Source organism: Salmo trutta, chromosome 29 (assembly GCF_901001165.1).
Source record: "Salmo trutta chromosome 29, fSalTru1.1, whole genome shotgun sequence".
In the NCBI taxonomy this organism is placed as follows: Eukaryota; Metazoa; Chordata; class Actinopteri; order Salmoniformes; family Salmonidae; genus Salmo; species Salmo trutta.
The window spans coordinates 6,207,850-6,224,093 of NC_042985.1; the positions used below are offsets into that span (position 1 = coordinate 6,207,850).

Below are 16,244 nucleotides of genomic sequence, written 5' to 3' on the forward strand. Positions count from 1 at the left end.
TGCCGGGTGGAATCCGTGATGGATATCCTTCTCTCCAGCCCTGATGGCTTGCCGGTGGAATCCGTGATGGATATCCTTCTCTCCAGCCCTGATGGCTTGCCGGGTGGAATCCGTGATGGATATCCTTCTCTCCAGCCCTGATGGCTTGCCGGGTGGAATCCGTGATGGATATCCCTGATGGCTTGCCGGGTGGAATCCGTGATGGATATCCTTCTCTCCAGCCCTGATGGCTTGCCGGGTGGAATCCGTGATGGATATCCTTCTCTCCAGCCCTGATGGCTTGCCGGGTGGAATCCGTGATGGATATCCTTCTCTCCAGCCCTGATGGCTTGCCGGGTGGAATCCGTGATGGATATCCTTCTCTCCAGCCCTGATGGCTTGCCGGGTGGAATCCGTGATGGATATCCTTCTCTCCAGCCCTGATGGCTTGCCGGGTGGAATCCGTGATGGATATCCTTCTCTCCAGCCCTGATGGCTTGCCGGGTGGAATCCGTGATGGATATCCTTCTCTCCAGCCCTGATGGCTTGCCGGGTGGAATCCGTGATGGATATCCTTCTCTCCAGCCCTGATGGCTTGCCGGGTGGAATCCGTGATGGATATCCTTCTCTCCAGCCCTGATGGCTTGCCGGGTGGAATCCGTGATGGATATCCTTCTCTCCAGCCCTGATGGCTTGCCGGGTGGAATCCGTGATGGATATCCTTCTCTCCAGCCCTGATGGCTTGCCGGGTGGAATCCGTGATGGATATCCTTCTCTCCAGCCCTGATGGCTTGCCGGGTGGAATCCGTGATGGATATCCTTCTCTCCAGCCCTGATGGCTTGCCGGGTGGAATCCGTGATGGATATCCTTCTCTCCAGCCCTGATGGCTTGCCGGGTGGAATCCGTGATGGATATCCTTCTCTCCAGCCCTGATGGCTTGCCGGGTGGAATCCGTGATGGATATCCTTCTCTCCAGCCCTGATGGCTTGCCGGGTGGAATCCGTGATGGATATCCTTCTCTCCAGCCCTGATGGCTTGCCGGGTGGAATCCGTGATGGATATCCTTCTCTCCAGCCCTGATGGCTTGCCGGGTGGAATCCGTGATGGATATCCTTCTCTCCAGCCCTGATGGCTTGCCGGGTGGAATCCGTGATGGATATCCTTCTCTCCAGCCCTGATGGCTTGCCGGGTGGAATCCGTGATGGATATCCTTCTCTCCAGCCCTGATGGCTTGCCGGGTGGAATCCGTGATGGATATCCTTCTCTCCAGCCCTGATGGCTTGCCGGGTGGAATCCGTGATGGATATCCTTCTCTCCAGCCCTGATGGCTTGCCGGGTGGAATCCGTGATGGATATCCTTCTCTCCAGCCCTGATGGCTTGCCGGGTGGAATCCGTGATGGATATCCTTCTCTCCAGCCCTGATGGCTTGCCGGGTGGAATCCGTGATGGATATCCTTCTCTCCAGCCCTGATGGCTTGCCGGGTGGAATCCATGATGGATATCCTTCTCTCCAGCCCTGATGGCTTGCCGGGTAGAATCCATGATGGATCTCCTTCTCCTCCCCAGTCCTGATGGCTTGCTGGGTGGAATCCATGATGGATCTCCTTCTCCTCCCCAGTCCTGATGGCTTGCCGGGTGGAATCCATGATGGATCTCCTTCTCCTCCCCAGTCCTGATGGCTTGCTGGGTGGAATCCATGATGGATCTCCTTCTCCTCCCCAGTCCTGATGGCTTGCCGGGTGGAATCCATGATGGATCTCCTTCTCCTCCCCAGTCCTGATGCAGTATACTACCAGTGGTTACTCAGGAGTGTCTTTCTCTCTCCTGACTCTTCCCCTCAGGGCTTAAGGGGTTTGGTGTTAGGGTTTTGGTGTTAGGGGTTGACCGTTAACCGACCCGAGCCGCTGTGTTGATAGGAAAACGTGCTGTTTGTTCAGGTGCTTGGCTAGGATTACCAGGGTTTACCTTGAGGCCTGAGGCTTTACACTGCAGAACCTAGGGCTAGGATAGCATATCCCATTTGTAGTGGTGCTTAATATGTCTACAGGACATGAAATACAGTCAATGTTGGTCAATGGTTTTCTTATTTAAGCTTTTTCCCAGCTCTTTCCAAGTTGTCCAGCTAAAATGAAATCTCTATATTTTCTCAAGGCATATTTTTAACTGTGGATCATTTGAAACTTCCTAACCAGGGATGGTGTGGGCTGGAATGGGCGTGGTGGGCGGCAGGGCCACCTGTCATCCAGCGGGTCCAACATGGAAGAGGACGGAGGAATTTTTGTCAACTCCACCAGCAGCAAGCTCCTGGAGAGAGCCCACGGCATCCTCATGTGAGTGACTCAACATCTTAGTTTAACACCAGTCACCCACCCACCACCACACTCCTTAAGTTACTGTCAGGACTGACTGTTTCTGTCTCAAACCCCCTACACCACTCCTTAAGTTACTGTCAGGACTGACTGTTTCTGTCTCAAACCCCCTACACCACTCCTTAAGTTACTGTCAGGACTGACTGTTTCTGTCTCAAACCTCCTACACCACTCCTTAAGTTACTGTCAGGACTGACTGTTTCTGTCTCAAACCCCCTACACCACTCCTTAAGTTACTGTCAGGACTGACTGTTTCTGTCTCAAACCCCCTACACCACTCCTTAAGTTACTGTCAGGACTGACTGTTTCTGTCTCAAACCCCCTACACCACTCCTTAAGTTACTGTCAGGACTGACTGTTTCTGTCTCAAACCCCCTACACCACTCCTTAAGTTACTGTCAGGACTGACTGTTTCTGTCTCAAACCTCCTACACCACTCCTCTTTAAGCCCTATTTTGGCCTGGTAGAGAAGACGCAGTGTAGATATTCTTCTGTCCCTAAAACCATCTGCTCTCTTTTACCAGGAGAAACAAAAACTACAAATCAAAGCCCAGTCTTCCAAAGGTAAGCCACCTTGTTAAGCCACCTTGTTAAGCCACCTTGTTAAGCCACCTTGTTAAGCCACCTTGTTAAGCCACCTTGTTAAGCCACCTTGTTAAGCCACCTTGTTAAGCCACCTTGTGTTTAAACCTCTAGTGATGGTACTAGTGCTGACTCATACTGGCTGTGTGTTCTTCTCTGTTACCGCAGCACTTGCTTGACGTCAAGTCCCTAAAGTACCTCAGCAACCTGACGTTGCACGACCGCATCACCAAGTCCCTCCTCCACCTCCACAAGAAGAAGAAACCACCCAGCATCAGCGCTCAGTTCCAGGTCAGTCAGTCCCCCTTAGGCACAGATCAGTGTATCTTTCCCAAATCATGCCCTTAACTATTAGGGCAAGGGTGTCAAACTTAAATCCTGGCGAGCCATGAGGCTGCTGGTTTTTGATATATAATTTATATTCATGTCCAATTACGCCCATTTTAAGACCTAGACAACAAAGTGAGGGGAGTTCCTAACTAATCAGTGACCTTAATTAATTAATCAATCAAGTGCAAGGGAGGAGCGATGACCCGCAGGCCCTCGAGGACTGGAGTTTGACACCTGTGTTTCAGGGGATAAAAGACAAAACTGACCTCAGATCAGTGGTTAGGGGTAACGTCTCTATACTCCACTTATCTGGGATGTGTATTGGAAGTGACCAGCTGAGTCCAGCTGACAGTATGGATGTTCTCTGGAACTCTGGGTGTTGTCCCATGAGCTGTCTGTTACAACCTCCTCCCTCTGCCTGCCTGTCTGTCTATCCACTCACTGTCAGGTCCCAGCTTGTAACGTCTTTTTATAACCTCGTCTGTCTGTCTGTCTGTCTGTCTGTCTGTCTGTCTGTCTGTCTGTCTGTCTGATCCCAGCCTGTGACGTCTTTTTACAACCTTGTCTGTCTGTCATCTTTTTAGCATCCCACCCAAAAGACAACGATGACATCATGTCTGGATGGGGGAAATAGTACAATTTAATAGGCCATAAAAAGCATCTCTTGTCCAGAACATGTCCATGTCTCTGTCACTTTGGAAACTAGTGTGATCCCTGATGATGAATGTTAAGCTCAGTTGAGCAGATTTGACCATGTCAAAAAGAAAGGAATAAAACCCATTTGCTATTTTATATTAAAAAGATTCTCCAGCACTTTTGTATACTTTTTAGCCAGTAGTTCTGAAAATAGTGCTCACGAGCCAAAAGTGTTCCCAGAAAATCGCGTACCTCATCACATATGTGCTACACGTCATTGCTCTCGCCCTGCTGTGTGTTCATCATATGCATCTTGCTAGCTGTCTCTCATATGGCAAGGGCCTGATGCTCATTGGTTGAACTCAAATTGCTGGACTATGTTGGGGAAAATGTAGGGAAAATGGCGCAGCACACCTTCCAGAAAGAACAGTTACTTTCAAACTAGGTTTTAAAAAGACTTAATAGTCGCCAAATATGGAAGTCCCCATCTTCTCTAAGACCAGCTGAGTAGGCTGATGAAACAGAAGGGGACGTTGTCAACTCATCTCAGTTATGAGCATCCCCTTTATCACAGCTGTAATCTTCTCTCCATCCCCTCCCACCATCTTGTCTTTCTTAACTCCTCTGTTGTGTCTTTTCTCATGCCTGGCTGTCTCTATTGCTCCTGGCTCACAGTGGGGGAGGACGAGTCCCAAATGATTCCCTTTTCCCTACATACATAGTGAACTAGTTTTGACCTGGACCTGGAGTAGGGGGGGCATTTGGGACGCAGTATGAGAGTAAAGAGGCGTGACCACCCCCACAACAACAATCCCCTATCCCCCAGCCCTGGCCTGTACTCTAACCCTCTCTGGCTGGCAGGAAGCCTGGGCAGAAGGCTGCGAGTGGTGACATCACTTCCCACATCCTGTTGTGTGGCTGATTGCTTTTATCTTCTGAGCAGAGTGGGGGGGGGGAGTGCATTCCTGGCCACTGAAATAGCCACACACACACACACACACACACATACACATACACATACACATATATACAGTACCAGTCAAAAGCTTGGACAAACCTAGTCGTTCAATGGTTTTTCTTTATTTTTACTATTTTCTACATTGTAGAATAATGGTGAAGACATCAAAACTATGAAATAACACATATAAAATCATGTAGTAACCAAAAAAGTGTCTCTCTCCTCACCCCAACAAATCAAAATATATTTGAGATTCTTCAAAGTAGCCACCCTTTGCCTTGATGACAGCTTTGCAAACTCTTGGCATTCTCTCAACCAGCTTCATGAGGTGGAATGCATTTCAATTAACAGGTGTGCCTTGTTAAGTTAATTTGTGTAATTTCTTTCCTTCTTAATGCGTTTGAGCCAATCAGTTGTGTTGTGACAAGGTGGGGGGGGGGTTGACTGGTACTGTACATGCACACATATTCATACACACACATTCACTCTCACACACACACACACAGCTTTGGCACGTATGTCATCAGATGGACCTCACCCAGTCTGTTTCTTGTTGTCCGGAGGAAGAGAACCCGAGAGGACCCGTCTCTCTCCTCACCCCGACCCTCCATGCTACAGCAGCTAACGACACACTAGCCTTTTATCATAGACAGTCTTTTATTATGTGGTAAAAAAGGTTAGAAAGATAGGACAACAATTTATTCACACCAGACAAAACCACTCCTCCCTGCTATAAAACCAGCCACAGTACACCAACAAAACCACTCCTCCCTGCTATAAAACCAGCCACAGTACACCAACAAAACCACTCCTCCCTGCTATAAAACCAGCCACAGTACACCAACAAAACCACTCCTCCCTGCTATAAAACAAGCCACAGTACACCAACAAAACCACTCCTCCCTGCTATAAAACCAGCCACAGTACACCAACAAACCACTCCTCCCTGCTATAAAACCAGCCACAGTACACCAACAAACCACTCCTCCCTGCTATAAAACCAGCCACAGTACACCAACAAAACCACTCCTCCCTGCTATAAAACCAGCCACAGTACACCAACAAAACCACTCCTCCCTGCTATAAAACCAACAAAGCCAATGTGCCGTGTATTATTTCTGTCTGTTTATACGATGTTTTAATATGTTTTTGGTGATGTCAATGCCCTGGTATGTATTCACTAGGAACCAAACAGAAGCAAACGAAACAGGGAGGGGCCTACCTGAATTTGTCTAATAGAAACGTTTTCCGTTTGGAGTAAACAGTGTTTTTTTGATAAATGCTTTGGACTAATGATGGCACCCCTGATCTGTCCTACCACAGGCCTCTCTCAATAAGCTGATGGAGACTCTGGGCCAATCAGAGCCCTACTTTGTCAAATGCATCCGTTCCAATGCAGAGAAGCTGCCCCTGCGCTTCAACGATGGCCTGGTGCTCAGGCAGCTACGCTACACGGGTATGCTGGAGACCGTGCGCATCCGCCAGTCAGGCTACAGCATCAAGTACACCTTCCAGGTAAGCGGTTTTATACAGATGCACAGACATGTACGCAAACTCACATACACACACACACAAACAAAAAAGAAACGTCCTCTCACTGTCAACTGCGTTTATTTTCAGCAAACTTAACATGTGTAAATATTTGTATGAACATTACAAGATTCCACAACTGAGACATAAACTGAACAAGTTCCACAGACATGTCACTAACAGAAATTGAATAATGTGTTCCTGAACAAGGGGGGGGGTCAAAATCAAAAGTAACAGTCAGAATCTGGTGTGGCCACCAGCTGCATTAAGTACTGCAGTGTATCTCCTCATGGACTGCACCAGATTTGCCAGTTCTTACTGTGAGATGTTACCCCACTCTTCCACCAAGGCACCTGCAAGTTCCCAGACATTTCTGGGGGGAATGTGACACACTGCCCCAGATCATGACGGACCCTCCAGCTCCAAATCGATCCCACTCTAGAGTACAGGCCTCGGTGTAACGCTCATTCCTTCGACGATAAACGCGAATCCGACCATCACCCCTGGTGAGACAAAACCGCGACTTGTCAGTGAAGAACACTTTTTGCCAGTCCTGTCTGGTCCAGCAACGGTGGGTTTGTGCCCATAGGTGACTTTGTTGCCGGTGATGTCTGGTGAGGACCTACCTTACAACAGGCCCACAGTCCAGCCTCTCTCAGCCTATTGCGGACAGTTTGAGCACTGATGGAGGGATTGTGCGTTCCTGGTGTAACTAGGGCAGTTGTTGTTGCCATCCTGTACCTGTCCCGCAGGTGTGATGTTCAGATGTACCGATCCTGTGCAGGTGTTGTTACACGTGGTCTGCCACTGCGAGGACGATCAGCTGTCCATCCTGTCTCCCTGTAGCACTGTCTTAGGCGTCTCACAGTACGGACATTGCAATTTATTGCCCTAGCCACATCTGCAGTCCTCACGGCTCCGTGCAGGGCATCTTTCTTTTGGTGTTTTTCAGAGTCAGTAGAAAGGCCTCTTTAGTGTCCTAAGTTTTCATAACTGTGACCTTAATTATCTACCGTCTGTAAGATGTTAGTGTCTTCTCGACCGTTACACAGGTGCATGTTCATTCATTGTTTATGGTTCATTGAACAAGCATGGGAAACAGTGTTTAAACCCTTTACAATGAAGATCTGTGAAGTTATTTGGATTTTTACAAATTATCTTTGAAAGACAGGGTCCTGAAAAGGGGACATTGTTACACATACACAAACATATATACATAGATGCACACACACTCTCATCCCTAATTTACCCCATCTACCAGTCTGTCTCACATCGTAGACATTAGTCAGTGTTAATCTCCTGTCTTCCCTCCTGGAAGCACTCACATCGTAGACATTAGTCAGTGTTAATCTCCTGTCTTCCCTCCTGGAAGCACTCACATCGTAGACATTAGTCAGTGTTAATCTGCCTGTCTTCTCTCCTGGAAACATGAAACAGAGTGAAAGTTTCAGTCACTCATTAGTGACCGCATTAACATTTTCCTTCTGTCCAAAGGTGGTGTGGACTCGAGCCCTGATGCAATTTCTTCTATTCCTCAGTAACCTCCGAGTCAAGTCCTCTGTTGCTCAGTAACCTCCGAGTCAAGTCCTCTGTTGCTCAGTAACCTCCGAGTCAAGTCCTCTGTTGCTCAGTAACCTCCGAGTCAAGTCCTCTGTTGCTCAGTAACCTCCGAGTCAAGTCCAACGTCTGAGTCATTGTTTCCACTTCTTTCTGTGTTTCCGTTGGCTTGGTGATTGGGATCAGTTGTATGCAACATGTCGTGCTATTCATTAAGCAAACAAAGGCGTCTGCTGTAAGAAATGAATTGCTTGCGATTTGAAGTGGTGGCCATATTGTCTCGAAGACTTTAAGTTTGATGTTTGTATGATAGTATAGTGGGACTATTAGGACAGTGCTCTTAAGTTAGGTGGCATTTGAATATCACTAGTTGGGTACAGTAATGTCACAATAATGTTATAGATTGTCTAGCTTGTTACTGTACTTTTAGCAAATCCTTCAGTTTTATAGTAGCATCACCTTTATTTTTTGCATATTGCTTGTCCTGTAAGGAATCGTTGAACTAGTGTTTACATCTGTGGAAGCCAAACATTAGATCACCGGGCAAAACCACTGTGATGGAACGTTTGTAATACACAACCTTGATGGTGAAACGAGAAGGAATGCCCCGCCCGTACCCTCATTAACTTACTCATAACACTAGCTAGTTTTAGCCTCAGCTTGACATTCTCATTTATCTGAATTCCCCTGACATATTAGAGCTGCGGTCCTCTATGATGATGAAAAATATCTGGAGCGCGTGTCATCTTCTGAAGACTGTCCTGAGAGCAGTGTGGAGAACAGGGCCTCTATAGTCTTTAATGAAACGTGGGGGTAATTGTAAAAACACAGCATCTGTTTCTCAGTCAGTCAGCCACACCCCTACGGCCTTCACCAGTTTCCCAGACTGCCGACTTTGTTGACATCAGACAACGGGCCTCCGTTTGGGGGAGTGGGAGGGGGAATATTTTTTCGATGATGTTAGTCTCCCTGTAAATATCACCATGGACTATCCCTAAAACCACATGTGCCCCGAACTGGATCTTGTCCTCTGTGTCGCTCCTGTAGAGTGAAGCTAAGAGATGTTCCTTTACAGACTGGCTGGTGATGTCACTTAGAAATGAACAGCGCCAATCCTCAGGGGCTGCAGTGGTTTGTGCTGCCTGCGACAGATTCAGACCAAGGGAGAGAAGGCCAGCCAAACAGCTGATCAGTACAGTGCCATAGAGAAGAGTCAACCAGTAGACACCGTGGCCGTTGAGGACCGCCTCCTACATTTATAATAACCGTTTTTTGTGTGTGTTTCTCCTTTTCCCTCTTCTTGCCTGGCAGGATTTCATCCGTCACTTCCGCGTGCTGCTACCCGAGGGCACCAGTGCCACCCAGGAAGGCATCGGACAGTACCTGGGCCAGGTGGACCTTGCACCCGATGGATACCAAGTTGGCAAAACCATGGTATTATTCACCCCGCTGCCTGTTGCTACAGTAGATTAAAACCATGGTACTATTCACCCAGCTGCCTGTCGCTACAGTAGATTAAAACCATGGTACTATTCACCCCGCTGCCTGTCGTCACTACAGTAGATTAAAACCATGGTACTATTCACCCCGCTGCCTGTCGTCACTACAGTAGATTAAAACCATGGTACTATTCACCCCGCTGCCTGTCACTACAGTAGATTAAAACCATGGTACTATTCACCCCGCTGCCTGTCACTACAGTAGATTAAAACCATGGTACTATTCACCCAGCTGCCTGTCTCTACAGTAGATTAAAACCATGGTACTATTCACCCAGCTGCCTGTCACTACAGTAGATTAAAACCATGGTACTATTCACCCAGCTGCCTGTCACTACAGTAGATTAAAACCATGGTACTATTCACCCAGCTGCCTGTCGCTACAGTAGATTAAAACCATGGTACTATTCACCCAGCTGCCTGTCGCTACAGTAGATTAAAACCATGGTACTATTCACCCAGCTGCCTGTCGCTACAGTAGATTAAAACCATGGTACTATTCACCCCGCTGCCTGTCACTACAGTAGATTAAAACCATGGTACTATTCACCCAGCTGCCTGTCTCTACAGTAGATTAAAACCATGGTACTATTCACCCCGCTGCCTGTCGCTACAGTAGATTAAAACCATGGTACTATTCACCCAGCTGCCTGTCGCTACAGTAGATTAAAACCATGGTACTCTTCACCCCGCTGCCTGTCACTACAGTAGATTAAAACCATGGTACTCTTCACCCCGCTGCCTGTCACTACAGTAGATTAAAACCATGGTACTATTCACCCCGCTGCCTGTCACTACAGTAGATTAAAACCATGGTACTATTCACCCCGCTGCCTGTCACTACAGTAGATTAAAACCATGGTACTATTCACCCAGCTGCCTGTCACTACAGTAGATTAAAACCATGGTACTATTCACCCCGCTGCCTGTCGCTACAGTAGATTAAAACCATGGTACTATTCACCCCGCTGCCTGTCGCTACAGTAGATTAAAACCATGGTACTATTCACCCCGCTGCCTGTCGCTACAGTAGATTAAAACCATGGTACTATTCACCCCGCTGCCTGTCGCTACAGTAGATTAAAACCATGGTACTATTCACCCAGCTGCCTGTCACTACAGTAGATTAAAACCATGGTACTATTCACCCAGCTGCCTGTCGCTACAGTAGATTAAAACCATGCTACTATTCACCCCGCTGCCTGTCGCTACAGTAGATTAAAACCATGGTACTATTCACCCCGCTGCCTGTCGCTACTGTAGATTAAAACCATGGTACTATTCACCCCGCTGCCTGTCACTACAGTAGATTAAAACCATGGTACTATTCACCCAGCTGCCTGTCACTACAGTAGATTAAAACCATGGTACTATTCACCCAGCTGCCTGTCACTACAGTAGATTAAAACCATGGTACTATTCACCCAGCTGCCTGTCACTACAGTAGATTATAACCATGGTACTATTCACCCAGCTGCCTGTCACTACAGTAGATTATAACCATGGTACTATTCACCCAGCTGCCTGTCACTACAGTAGATTATAACCATGGTACTATTCACCCAGCTGCCTGTCACTACAGTAGATTAAAACCATGGTACTATTCACCCCGCTGCCTGTCACTACAGTAGATTAAAACCATGGTACTATTCACCCAGCTGCCTGTCACTACAGTAGATTAAAACCATGGTACTATTCACCCAGCTGCCTGTCACTACAGTAGATTAAAACCATGGTACTATTCACCCAGCTGCCTGTCACTATAGTAGATTAAAACCATGGTACTATTCACCCAGCTGCCTGTCACTACAGTAGATTAAAACCATGGTACTATTCACCCAGCTGCCTGTCACTACAGTAGATTAAAACCATGGTACTATTCACCCAGCTGCCTGTCACTACAGTAGATTAAAACCATGGTACTATTCACCCAGCTGCCTGTCGCTACAGTAGATTAAAACCATGGTACTATTCACCCCGCTGCCTGTCACTACAGTAGATTAAAACCAAGAGGAAGGGATAAAATTGAGACTTTTTAGTCAAGGTATCAACAATTGTATCCAATTGTCTTGTTTTCTGTAGTATATTGTACCCCCATGGGGATATGAGGATGTGCCATAAGGCCTTATCTATAGAAACGTTTGTGGCCAAATGCACATCCTTAAAACATAGATGCTGGGCTAATGAACTATACTACAACAGAACAGACAGGCCTTGCATTGTCCTTCTAGCTAGAATAAAAAATTATCCATCATGTTTGTCTTCATGAGTGGTAGGTGACCATCAGTTTCAGTCTCCACAGGGGTGGTGGAGATTCAGCCCTGCTTTAGGTTATTGAACTTAGTTAAATATACAAACAGAAAAATAAGGAGCAGTGACATTATATTACCAGCACTGTAGTCTTTCTGGGAGACAGGATGTTATAAAGAACATACCCCAAGTATGGACAGTACCTCTGACACACACACACACACACACACACACACGGACTGATAGATGGGTCCAGCACTATTCCTTTGGTTTGATGTCTATAATTAGCAGCCCATAGTTCCATTCCTGAAATTCTTGTGCCCCTGTGTCTGATCATCCAGGGAGGGGGAGGTCCATACTTGAACAGTGAGAGTGAGTGTGTGTGTGTGTGTGTGTGTGTATATATATATGTATGTGTGTGTATGATGTGCCACTCATTGTGTCCACTGTCAGGTGTTCCTGCGGGAGGTGGAGCGTCAGCGGCTGCAGGCATTGCTCCACAGGGAGGTCCTGAACCGTATCGTCACTCTGCAGCGCCGCTTCAGGGCCCTGCTGGAGAGGAAACACTTCATCAGTATGAGACTGGCTGCCACAACCATCCAGGTAACCACTGTTCCCTTCTCATAGCCTCATCACCCAGGGACAGGGACAGTCCCCTTCTTATAGCCTCATCACCCAGGGACAGGGACAGTCCCCTTCTTATAGCCTCATCACCCAGGGGCAGGGACAGTCCCCTTCTTATAGCCTCATCACCCAGGGGCAGGGACAGTCCCCTTCTTATAGCCTCATCACCCAGGGAAAATGAGTGGGCACAGGGCACCAACCCTGGTCCTGCTACAAGGGTATGCAGGCTTTTGTTTCTTTACAGTTGCATGGTCCTGCTACAAGGGTATGCAGGCTTTTGTTTCTTTACAGTTGCATGGTCCTGTTACAGGGGTATGAAGGCTTTTGTTTCTTTACAGTTGCATGGTCCTGTTACAGGGGTATGAAGGCTTTTGTTTCTTTACAGTTGCATGGTCCTGTTACAGGGGTATGAAGGCTTTTGTTTCTTTACAGTTGCATGGTCCTGTTACAGGGGTATGCAGGCTTTTGTTTCTTTACAGTTGCATGGTCCTGTTACAGGGGTATGCAGGCTTTTGTTTCTTTACAGTTGCATGCAATCAGGGTCTTGGTTAGTTGAATCAGGTGTGTTGGCGCCGGGCTGGTAGAAAGTCTGTACACACTGTTCTGTGGCTCTCAGCCCCGTAGCTGGTGATATTAACTGTGTAAATGATCTATAGTACATCCAGGCTTGATACGTACCAGTTTGTTAGTATATGTGATATTTATTTAGTATTTAGTAAATGGATTTAAGTGGGAAATAATGTTATTGAACTGAGGCAGGAATGCTTCTCATCCAAATGTTGTGTGTCAGTCCTCATCTGTGCAGTCTTGCTCAGCCCGGGTTTGATGGGCCAGCAAGATATTTAATTTGTATGTGTTATGGAGGGATGTTTAGATTCAGAGCTCTTTCAGTAATCTTACAAAATCCCACAATTTATTTTTGTGGAAAATTCTGTGAATTAGCTAAACTATTTCTCTTGACCGTTCCTCAACTTTGTTTTGGATGTCATTCAACTTCCACGATCACAATCTAAGACTCATACCAGATATTTGATCCTAGTAATTATGCAATTGTTGATTCAGTTACGTTACAGTATCCAGCGGAAACCAAACACTAAGTCCTTTCATAAACAGGGACATTGTTGTACTAGAGAAGTTGGCTATGAATGGGAATGGATTTAACACACCTCAAGGATCGGTACTTCAGGGTTTTCAGTGGACCTGTTTTGCTTTAGATCTTTGAGACCTTGGTGTAAATTATCCAATCACTTATATTGATCAACTAGCACAGTTGGTGAGGTGATTAGTAGAGTGAGGTGTGGTGCCTGGTTGGAATGAAACCCTGCAATGCTTCTGGCACTCCATGATAAAATCAAAATTAAATAAATGTTTATTGGTCACGTATACAGTTTGACAGACATTATAGCAGGTGCAGCGAAGTGCTTGTGTAACTAGATCCTAACAGTGCAGCCAAATTGGCAAACAAGTACACAAATAATTATAATCAAACTAGAAAGAAGAAATCAGGAATGTCAGAGCTAATCCAGTATACACTATCAGGAATGTCAGAGCTAATCCAGTATACACTATCAGTAATCCAAACGAATCCAGTATACACTATCAGTAATCCAAACGAATCCAGTATACACTATCAGTAATCCAAACGAATCCGGTATACACTATCAGTAATCCAAACGAATCCAGTATACACTATCAGTTATCCAAACGAATCCAGTATACACTATCAGTTATCCAAACGAATCCAGTATACACTATCAGTTATCCAAACGAATCCAGTATACACTATCAGTTATCCAAACGAATCCAAACAAATCCAGTATACACTATCAGTTATCCAAACGAATCCAGTATACACTATCAGTTATCCAAACGAATCCAGTATACACTATCAGTTATCCAAACGAATCCAGTATACACTATCAGTTATCCAAACGAATCCAGTATACACTATCAGTTATCCAAACGAATCCAGTATACACTATCAGTAATCCAAACGAATCCAGTATACACTATCAGTTATCCAAACGAATCCAGTATACACTATCAGTTATCCAAACGGTAGATATATTAGTGTTCTATGTCAGGAATCCAGTATATAGATATTCAGTGTGAATGAACAGTGTAACAAAATGCAATGTTCCGTAGTAGATATATTAGAAAGAGATATGTGAAGAATACAGTATATGAATACACAGTGTGAAAAACAGTATAAAAGAAACAAAAAAACTAAACAAAAAATTAACCAAATGGATAAGGGCATCTACCCTTGCTATACCTCCCCCTTTAATGTTTCCCTGTTAAACACTTCTCCCTTCCTTGCTTGGAGAGGGCCTCATATTATATCTGTTTACACTGGAACCGCCTAATTGGTCCTTTGGAAAGAGACTCGGGTGTTTTGGCTTTGCCTGGTTGAAAATAAAAATAAATCCAATCAATGGGTAGAAGTGTTAATAGCCAGAGACTGAGGGAGAGAGCTAACAAAAGGAAATAAAGCATCTTATGGAGGAGTTGTGGTGATGTTCCCAGAGCAGGAGAACAAAAGGTCTGTCAAACAGTTCATGCATTTCTTTTATCTCTGCTGAGCCTGCTTTTGCTCTTTGTGTAATCATCCAAGTTTGGATAGCCTTGTGTCCTGTTTTGACAACATTTTCCCTGACTATACCAAACATTATTTTATACAGTAGTGCCAAATCCCAGCCCCTCCTAGCCCCCCAGGCCCTCCTAATACCGCTAAGCCTCCCTAACACACCTAGCCTCCTAGCCCCCCAGGCTCTCCTAATACCGCTAAGCCTCCCTAACACACCTAGCCTCCTAGCCCCCCAGGCTCTCCTAATACCGCTAAGCCCCCCTAACACTCCTAGCCTCCTAGCCCCCCAGGCCCTCCTAATACCGCTAAGCCCCCCTAACAGACCTAGTCTCCTAGCCCCCCAGGCCCTCCTAATACTGCTAAGACCCCCCTAACACACCTAGCCTCCTAGCCCCCTAGGCCCTCCTAATACCGCTAAGCCCCCCTAACACACCTAGCCCCCCAGGCCCTCCTAATACCGCTAAGACCCCCCTAACAGACCTAGCCCCTAGCCTCCTAATACCGCTAAGCCCCCATAACACACCTAGCCTCCTAGCCCCCCAGGCCCTCCTAATACCGTTAAGCCCCCCTAATAGACGCAGCCCCTCCTAGCCCCCCAGGCCCTCCTAATACCGTTAAGCCCCCCTAATAGACCCAGCCGCTCCTAGCCTCTATGCACTTGTGGAAATCTGAGAGGATTGAATAGGTATAAGCAACATGGTAATAGCTCCACCTTGCTTTCTGATTGGCTTGATGGAATTTTTACTTAATCAGATCTTCACACGTGCATAGGGGGAGGGGGGTATTCGGGATTGGACGTTGCTACAGAGGGATGGACTCAAATCCAATAAACGTAATAAATTCCATCATACTATAAATGCGGTAACATCCACAGCTCTGATCTCACCTACAGCGTCGTCCGGGTTTTGCCGGTGTGGGCCGTCATTGAAAAATAAGAATTTGTTCTTAACAGACTTGCCTAGTTAAATAAAGGTTAAATAAAAAAAATACTTCCCCTCACACAGAAATGGTGGCGTGCCTACCAGTCCAAGCAGGAGGAGGACTACGACCCAAGCATCCAGGAGGGAGCAGCCTTGTGCATCCAGACAGCTTGGCGGGGGTACAAGGAGCGCTGGAGGTTCGGGCTGTGGCGGGAGGCGGCCCTGCTGCTGCAGAGGGAGTGGAGGGCGTTGCTGAAGCGGCGAGAACGGGAGGGGGCGGCACTCGCCATCCAGACAGCCTGGCGCTGCCACATGGCCAGAAAGGCCTACCTGCGACTGCGTGGCACCATGGCGCTGCTACAGGCAGTGGGCAAAGGCTACCTGGCCAGACAGAGGTAAACTAATGTGAAGTGTTGCAGAA

General features: G+C 46.8%; 1 protein-coding gene across 1 annotated transcript in view; it reads left to right on the forward strand.

Moving 5' to 3' along the window:
• Positions 1-2,169: 2,169 nt before the first annotated feature.
• The window catches only part of LOC115166812 (unconventional myosin-IXAa), a 41,273-nt gene continuing 27,198 nt past the window's right edge, over positions 2,170-16,244 (forward strand). Inside the window, exons 1-7 of the mRNA XM_029720655.1 lie at positions 2,170-2,311; positions 2,875-2,914; positions 3,101-3,223; positions 6,180-6,371; positions 9,255-9,377; positions 12,146-12,295; positions 15,908-16,218. Coding sequence (XP_029576515.1) covers positions 2,238-2,311; positions 2,875-2,914; positions 3,101-3,223; positions 6,180-6,371; positions 9,255-9,377; positions 12,146-12,295; positions 15,908-16,218 — 1,013 coding nt within the window. The 5' untranslated portion in view covers positions 2,170-2,237. The remainder of the gene's footprint in view (positions 2,312-2,874; positions 2,915-3,100; positions 3,224-6,179; positions 6,372-9,254; positions 9,378-12,145; positions 12,296-15,907; positions 16,219-16,244) is intronic.